The 9,449-nt window shown below is 31.8% G+C and overlaps 1 protein-coding gene across 3 annotated transcripts; it reads right to left on the bottom strand.

Moving 5' to 3' along the window:
* Positions 1-263: 263 nt before the first annotated feature.
* On the bottom strand, positions 264-6,960 carry LOC145074587 (MADS-box protein AGL24-like). 3 transcript variants are annotated; one of them, XM_079020947.1, is made up of 9 exons: positions 6,808-6,960; positions 6,129-6,340; positions 2,562-2,643; positions 2,044-2,105; positions 1,838-1,937; positions 1,692-1,733; positions 1,000-1,041; positions 732-895; positions 264-515 (listed from the first exon to the last, which is right to left on the bottom strand). In XM_079020947.1, the coding sequence occupies exons 2-9, from the start codon at positions 6,308-6,310 to the stop codon at positions 500-502; spliced, it is 690 nt and encodes a 229-aa protein (XP_078877073.1). In that variant the 5' UTR covers positions 6,311-6,340; positions 6,808-6,960; the 3' UTR covers positions 264-499. The 3 variants fall into 3 exon arrangements, with proteins under 3 accessions (XP_078877073.1, XP_078877072.1, XP_078877071.1); XM_079020946.1 differs by having other exon boundaries at positions 6,714-6,821; XM_079020945.1 differs by lacking the exon at positions 6,808-6,960 and adding an exon at positions 6,547-6,801.
* Positions 6,961-9,449: the final 2,489 nt, after the last annotated feature.

Genomic DNA, 9,449 nt, shown 5'->3' with positions numbered 1-9,449 from the left:
TCTTATTCATCATTTAGATAAGGTGAGGGTAGGTAGTTGATGGTCGTTATAGTAAGGATCTATATACGAGTGTTGGTGTTATTGTAGTGATTTTTGTTTTGTAAGTTCTAAAAAAACCGACGGATTCTTGTTTATTCGATAAAATATTTAATAAAAGAGATGTTTATGTTGGATGTTTTTGTGTTTTTGAGAAACTTATTTTGATATCTCTAGGCAATTAGTCTTTAAAACATGAACTTTCTAACTCTAACAGAAAACGATAATTATTTTGCAAGACTATATATTATACATATAAATCTCAACTAATTATACATAGACAAGATATACAAATATTACAAATACTGTATAACTAGGTTAGATTATAGCAGTATACATGAATAAATAAGAAATGATGAAAGGGGAAACATTCTCGATAAAATCTTTAACAAATTAAAGCATCAAACTCATTTCAACTTTTTCCTCAATCCCTCGAAAGTTAACATTCTTCTGACTATCAGCATTAGAAAAACGCTAACCTGATACATGATCAATAGAATGTCTGAATGATTTTCAAATATACATGTGTGTCATGTTTCTGTATGTAATGTATGTATCTCTGTATGTCTTGTCTGTGAGTGTACAGACACATCGGATGTTTGTTTCTTATTCTTTCAAACAAGTTAAGTCAGTTGAAATTAGACTTCAAGTATAATAACAGGAAACATTAATCAAGGAGTATGCAACAAGCTTACCCGAGTTTAAGCGAAGTATCTGAGCCATCATCCTCAAGCGGAGGTTCACTATTGCAGCTATTTACATGTGTGGTGACAGATGATGGTGAACTACCATGATCTTCAGGATTATTTAACACATTATCGGTTGTTCCTGGCCTCTTTCCATTTGTAATCATCATCATCTATATTTGTAGGAAAAAAAAAACCATGTTAATGACAACAAAAAGTACTTTTGATCTAAAGAATTAGACTGAATTTGATTAAAATTGTCAAATTAGAATCTTGCTTCTTGTTTGAGCAGCCTGTTCTCTTCCATCAGTTTAGCTCCCTGGTTGAATGTAGATAGAGAAACCACATCAGATGGGTGCTAAGCGAGACAATAAATATGATTAAAGAGTTCTATACTTCTATAACTGCTAGATTATTACAGTTAACGAGATTTTCTTTTCAAAATCAATTACCAATTTACCATGTTGCAGTGAAAAGTTATACTGGAACCATTAATTAAATTTGAAGACCGAAGAATGTATTTTTCTTGAACTATAGAAAGTTACAACTTATAACCTATAGTTAAATCAATAAATAACCTCTAACAAATTTGTTTTTTGTCAATATAACCAAAGAGAACATCACAGTGCGTATTAATACACTCCAAGATATAAGTTATAAGTCTGATGGGAGGATCTCATATATGCAAGGAGATTTATGGTGTCTTTTGCAAAACTAATCTGTAGCTAGATGGAAGCTCAAACTTTTATTTGTGTAGAAGTGTTCAGCAAAAGTAGCTGTTAGCTTTTAAAGGCGTAAAATTACCTAAAAACCAAAAACTAAAAGCTACTTTTGGATTACAAACTTTTTATATAAAATAAAAGCTAACAACTACTACCACCGAACGAAACATTTTTTCTTAAAAACTAAAAGCTAAAACAGAATGCTCTTAAAATGAAAAATGTAGCAAAAGATGGAAAAAACCCCAACCTTCTCTTGAAGTCTGGATATCTCATTTCCAAATTTTTCATCCTGAAACAAAAATAATAGATATGTTGCTTTTTTGTTCTAATGGTAGTGTTTTTCTTGAAGAATTATGTAGTTAATTTACACATTGAAATTTGTGGTGATTGTACCTTTGTCTGAAGCACACGGCTTAGGCCTCCTTCGAGTACAGTCTCTAGATGTTCAAGTTCTTCTATGGTTAATCCCTGAAGCTCTTGGCCTCTTAACTGCCTGCTCATATGTTAATCATCGTTAACTCATGGACTAGAATAAAACATACAGATTATATATATATATATATATATATATATATATATATATATATATATATATATACCTTAATTCACGGTTCTTGTCGTAGATCTCTTTGGATAATCTTACTTCATCGCTTTCGACTAGCTACATATCATCAGGTGACAATCTTAAATATGTCTTCTCTTCTTAGAAAATAGAAATGTTTTTTGTTTAAGAAAATTAAGGATGCGTTTGGTTGTGGAAAACTGTTTTCATTTTCTATGGAAATGTTTTCAGAAAATAGGGTTGAGTTTTCATTTTTAATTTTCAATGAAAACGCGTTTGGCTGGAACGGATGGAGTTTTCATTTTCCATCTTAGAAATTTGGAAAATTTTGGAAAACTATAAAAATCACTTTTCTAATTTACATACAATTTGGAAAACTGAAAATTTTCATTTTTTTAAAAAACTTTGGAAAACTGAACGAACCAAACGCGTTTTCAAAATTTCCGTTTTTCTTGGAAAATTTTCCTAGAAAACTAGAAAATTTTCCACAACCAAACGCACCCTAAGCATCCTTATGATGAGAAGAATAATTCTTGAATTTAAAGTGATACGTACCTCCAGGTTGAGAGAAGGGTCATCTACTTTATCCCGATTGTTACTGGAATGGAGCTTATACTTTCCTAGCATTTCCTGCATGCTTCAAAACACCCCAAATACTTTAAATTCGTTTCATTTATATCCACTTGTAGGCGATTTATCTAGATATAATAGAGTTGGTGATTATTAACAAAACTAAATGAACGCGAAACTTTTTCATGTTTGTTCGTTTAAGGTTAATCCACTACAATAAAACTACAAATAACAAACTCCCCATATAATCATCGCATGTGGATTTTATTTTTAGTGCAACCAACAAGAGTCCTATAGAGAATATTGTGGTTATTACGTCTCAAAGTGGATGCAGGAATTCATGATAACCGAACAACAAAGCAATTCCTAAAGTAAGCCTTTATTTTTATTAAAAAAAAAGTTTTATGTTGCTTTTCATGTAAAACCTTTGGAAAACACCATTTTCGGGTGATATTCGTTGATCCGTGGATCACAATTTTTGGTGATATAATATTTGAAGTGAAGCCCACTTTCATGGTCAGTTGTTATTATAATTGAAATAACAATTTATTTTATTAAATGATTCCATTAAGCTACAACTTATATTGTTTATATGAACATTAGAAGGTATGATTATGTAAATTATTTAGAATGTATTTTACTGATTATTTTTACGTTTTTGAAATGTCATTATAGTTGGTTGCTTAGGTAATACCTAAGTAGTAACTATGAATTTTAGAAGTTAGGTACTATTGCTTGTACATCTAGTCATTTAATTTGAACTATTTAAATTTGATTAGGCACTCCATATACAAACATGGACGTTTTATGTGAATCTTTATTTTTTGTATTACCTAGGTGACTACTAAGTATTGACTAAATATGGATGTGTATTGTTCTTAATTATGAATTAGACAATAATATACTATGTGTGTCATGTTTATCATCTAATGGTTTGTATTTTGCTATTTAATGGTTAGATTAATATTGTTCTTATTTCACAGAATATTATTATCGCAATATGTTCTCTTTGTCAATCAATGAAGGATGGCAAAGGATGAGCATGAAAATTTCCTTGAGCATACGAATATGATTTAGGTATGCATGTTGAACATAACAATGTACTTTTGGTTTATTACTATATGTAAGAAGTATTCATTTTTATAAGAAAAAATATAATATATTACTTGTACTATTTAGTACTACTTTGTATTGTAATAGCAACACTTGTGAAAATTCAAGGAAGATAGGTTCAACAATAGTTAATGGTCATGTCTAGTTATGCTGGTGGGATGGGCTTGACAGGGTCGTTATATTATGCCCATATTTTTTCCTATATTTCATACTTGTAAACCCTACGCTTGTAAGGTTCTTCCAAAAAAATTTAATGCATATCTAATTCTTTTGTGGACATAGCACAATTACCCGGTTTGTGAACCACGATAATTTTTTGGGTTTATTTGCATCTTATTATTGTTTGTGTGTTTTTAACCCTAACAACTCACACAGAAATCGGGTCCTTAACCTTGGGAACAATTTGCTTATAATTTGTGTACTTTTCATTTGAATTCATTATGGATTGATTAAATATACGACCAGTTATATAATCAGTTGGTTTCGTATCAAGTAATTGTTGGAAAATTTAGTATAAATATTTATATTTTTACTAACTTTGGACATATATATATAACTATATACATATCTTTTATTTACAGGAAACTTTCAAGAGGAAAACGAAGTCCTTATACTAACAGTAATATGCAAGTACTAATAATATTGGTTTGTGTTGGTGATTCTATCTTATGAGGCAGTTACATCAATAACTTGAGCAACCTTAATTAAGTTGTACAAAACGTTTTTCCATCAAATGAAAAAATGTTAGTGTTTTACCTCATATAATGGTGTTGGTGATTCAATTAACACAAAGGGGGCGTAGCTAACATGTTAATGCATTCTTATATTTCATATTTAAGGCTCTAATTTCTCACTTTGAAATAGAGCTAAATTCCATGAAAAAAGGCCCCAAAAATACAATAAATTCATCATTAGTAAGAAAAGGCGAAGTAAGGATCAAGCATCCTATTATAGTGCTTAACTATGTTAATGTGTAATCTTTGATTTTGTTTTATGTATTGATCAAGTTGCAATACGTATCATATCAAGCATTCGTGTACTTCTCATCGTATATATGTATCATTTATGGATCTTGATAATTAATTAGTGGTTAGATACAAGAGGTAATAAGATGAAATGATTTGGGGTCCTACGTATTAAATGATGCCAGTTATTAACTTATTATATATGTGGATGGGTAAGTATTAGTGATTCTATGATTTCTATCTTATCCGATTCTATCTTATCAGGACCAACTTGTTAAAAAGTCGTGTTCCATCCGATAAAGTGTTGGTGAGTATCCATGAACGCAGCCCAACCTATTAATGTGTTACTCTCGTATTGTACATACTCATTGTTGATTTATTTTAATGGTAATATAATATGTATTAATAATTAGCTACCATAATGACATAATGGACTTTGGACTCTTATTTCTAGTGGGCAATGATAAGGTTACCTGTGAATGTTACGTATTGGTAAATCAAACTAATATATGTTGGACCACTTGATAAAGCATATATTATTTTTTACAAGTTTCTTTTTAACTTTCGTAGAAATAAAGTGAAAATTTGTTAGACTAACTCATCTCCAACCCAATTTTATAAATAAAGTAATTTTATTTTTAGAGTTAAAAATAGAATAAATACTCTCTAATCCAATTATATTTTTAACTCTAAAACTAGAATTATGAATACTATTAGAAACAAATAAACTCACTCCAATCTACGACAATTGATCATTTTTGGAAAAGATGTTCCAACACATGAATATATAATATTTCTTTAAATATATGTGTTATAATTTCTTCAAACATATGTAATATTTCTATAACAAGCGTACATGTTTATTTTAATATATTATGAATGATATATATTATATATATTTAATAGTATGTTTGTTTTGAAAATATTACAGTTAATATGAATTTCTTTTATACGAATTATTTGTTTGATAATATTTATGTAATGATATAAATTTAAAGCTATTATAATAAAAAAGTTTAGATAATATTTTTAAAAACCCATTCATTGAAAGGATATTATGAAAATCTAAAAGATGTATTGTAAAAGAATACAGTTATAACATTTTGAACTTTGATAAGAATAGCAAGTCTACTCATTTTAACCTATAGATGAACAACCCGAAACTCCCATATACATGCTCAAAGAAGTTTAATATCAAATCAAATAAGCCTTTCCAATAAAATCTTCAAAAAATTTATATAATTCATTTTGGGGATTTACTTAGGGTTCATCGTTTTCTTGATATCAAGAGAAGAAGTCCTGGACATGATTTCATGTTTCTATTATACACTAATTGATCATATAAATCAAGATAGAAGTATAGAACATAACTTCAGAGGCTAATTTTAGAGTAAAGTCGATCTAGAATAAACGCCCTAAGGGGATCCTATATACACAGAACGATATACAAGTCTAAATTAGATTGATGAATTACCTGGAACTTGAATACTCGAAGAGTTTTCCGGTGGCCGAGAAGACGATGAGAGCTACGTCAGCATCACAAAGAACAGCAAGTTCTTGGGCTTTCTTCAGAAGCCCTCTTCTTCTTTTTGAGAAAGTCACTTGCCTGGCTGTTATATTATCGATTTTCTTTATCTTTATCTTCTCTCTCGCCATTGGTGTCCCTCGAAAGTCAAACTACTTCTTCTGCAACAATCCAAACAAAACCACAATCACAACTGATATCTAAAGTAACGTTTTTTAGCTTGATTTGAACTTGTATATTTAACGCAGGAAACCCCAGAAAGAATTATAATCATATCCTGATGAACATGCAACAGTATTCGATTACAAGTAAAAGAGGGCTTAAGTTAGGTAGAAAAATGGTAGCTAGATATTGTTCATCGGCTTACTTCTTTCTCAAAGTATATTGGGAGAGAGTTTTGAGATAAGACTATTGATAGCTCTATCGCACCCAAAAATGATAGTAACAAAAGTGGTTTTTCAGCTAGGTATGATCATCTTATAGATCTAACTCTTAAAAAAGCCTCCAAAAACAAGGCAAACAACCTACGAAAACCTTTTAAATAGATGAAATCCAGGAACTATAATCGTATATTGATGTACATGCAACTCTTTAGGTATAAGAATGGTGGATTGTTGCGCTCTTTTACCTGTTTGATTCTTTGAGAGGGGGGTGTGGATAGATAGATATATCAAGCTGCTAAACCAATAATAGAAGAAAGAGAGGAAAGTGATGTGTTGAGAGAGAGACGAGGAGAGAGAAACGTTTTTGTTTCAAGAAAAGGAAAGGAAAAGGTTGCTGTAAATAGCAAAACTAATCCCTTTCAATGACAACTGCTTTCCATATTTACCGAAGACGCATAAAAATTGCTTTAATATAATCTTTATTTTTGTAAAATTAGATATTTTTTTATTTTTTATTTTTTATTTATTTTCAATTTTACTTAGATATTTTGTATTAGTTTATTGTATATCCACTTGTTTATTTTATTCTTCCACTTGATACAAAACCACTTTTCCCTTTTATATCCATTCTTTTAATTAATAGAAATATAAAAACTAAAAAATTAATTACCAAACATATAAAGATAGAGAACCAGAGTGTTTGTTTTTTTTCCCTTTTCCCTTTTTTGTTTTCAAGATTTATCAATTTCTTTTTTATTTTTTTTTTCTTATGTATAAAAATCATTTTTTTGCCTTATTTGTCACTTTTATAACGTCAAATATTAATTTTCATCGTCACCTAGATAGATATGAGTACTTATGTTTTTGGACCCTTATTAAGTAAATGTAAATAAATCTTATTAATTTTTAAGCATTTATGTTTATTTTAGTGTCATTGTTATTCATCACATACCATTTTTTATTGTAAAGACTTGGTTCATAAACAAATTATTAAACACATGCACTACGTACTTAAGAAATAAACATTGCATCACAATAATATTAAAAGCAACGTGTCCAACAAAAATATTCAAATCTAAATAATGTTAAAATAAGTTTGACAATCATCATCACTTTGAAAACTTTAGACATGTATTTAAATCAAATAAATCATTTTTAGATATTTCATTGTTCATTTGGAAGGCAAAAATAAAACTCGAAGGATTGTGTGTTTGTGATGATTCCATAAGTTTAAATCTTGAAGTGTGTGCAGTTGAACTTATTCTTTTTTTTCTTTTTTGCTTTTGGAGGTCTACCCTTTGATCGAAGAATCAAAGACTCAAATAAATATTAGATTCATTCAAAAGTTTAGTAACAATACAAATAATAAATTTTTTCTTACTAATTAGAGGCCATATTTGGTATCTTGAAGACAACTCACCAAGCAACTTATCAAATGCATTACCGACATCATTGTGTGAGTTATCTTCTGAATTCAAGCACAATGTATCCATCCTCCAATGTGGATGAATGAGATCCAATGAAAATGACACTGTAGCATCCAGGTTCTCAGGTATTATTTTGTTCTTTTATATTTTTGGGTGTTGTGAGGAGACTCGGCAAGTTGGAGTCTAAACACGTCGAGTATGGTCGCGATTTCGTATGCGGGTTCGCGTCTGGACTCGGCGAGTCCATGCTGTTTAATGAAACCCTAATTTCCAGGGTTTGGGACCTATTTAAAGGCCCTTATGGCCGTCATTTGTGACCATCAACCCCCAGAGAGAAACCCTAAGAGATCTAGAGCATTTGTGAGGAAGGAGAGGCCATTCTTGATCCTTTTGTGGGTGTTTTTGTAAGAAGGAAGTGATCAAGGCAAGAGAAGGCTGAAGGAGGTGCAATTTTGGTGGTTTTTGAGCTCATAGAGATTGTATTGAGGTATTATTCTCGGACCCTCTTCAGTTTTGGTGTTGATTCTTAGTGTTAGGGTTTTCTAACCCTTTTAGAGGTTGATTAAGTGGAGTATTTGGTCCCTTCTCGAGTTTGTGTTCTGGATCTGGACCCAAAGAGGTCCAGAGGCCTTAATCTTTGGAGCTTTATGAGTTACTTTGGGAGCCATGAGCTTGGGATGTCATTTTTTGGGCTAAATCACCATTTTGGACCATTTAGATGTTATATATGTGCCAAGGTCCGAACTTTACGTGATTATCATGCTTGGGGAAGCCAGATCTATGATTGTATGGAACAGATATGACCTCAGGAGTTGTATAGAGTTTGTGCATGGCATGAACTCGCCGAGTCCGAAGAACAGACTCGGCGAGTAGTTTGAAGATTGCCCGTTAATCACTCAGTAAGTGGACTTGCCGAGTTGGGGAATAACTCAGTGAGTCAGGGACAGTCAGGGGGACTGAGTTCAAGTGGAACTCGCCGAGTTGTTCTTGAGACTCGGCGAGTTGAGTCGGGGTGGCCCCGCGATTTATGCCAGGTGGAACTCGTCGAGTCAAGAGAAGAACTCGACGTGCCAAGAGAGGGATTAAGAGAGTCAGTGGATACGTGTGGACTCACCGAGTCGCCCTAGTGCACTCGACGAGTCGGGTCAAAGTTTGACCGTTGACCTTGTTGACTTTTAGGGTTGAGTACAGTTTTATTTATGAGAGTATTTACTTTGTGTGATTAGGCGGAGGCTAGATCACATTTCTACCGAGTCAGATATTTACCGAGACACCGAGGTGAGTCTTCTTACTATACGTTACCTAGAGTGGTATATTGTGTGGACCAGAGGGTCTTATGTGCTATGTATGAGATTATGTGCTATGTGTTATGTGTATGTTGTATGATGTTATAGACCGGACCGAAGGGTCCAACGATACAGACCGGGCCGGAGGGCCCAACGAGCTATGACCGGACCAGA

Source organism: Lactuca serriola, chromosome 9 (assembly GCF_051521515.1).
Source record: "Lactuca serriola cultivar US96UC23 chromosome 9, Lser_US96UC23_V15, whole genome shotgun sequence".
NCBI lineage: Eukaryota > Viridiplantae > Streptophyta > Magnoliopsida > Asterales > Asteraceae > Lactuca > Lactuca serriola.
The sequence above is the reverse complement of the archived record's forward strand: the minus strand, read 5'-3'. Positions and strand labels throughout refer to the sequence as shown.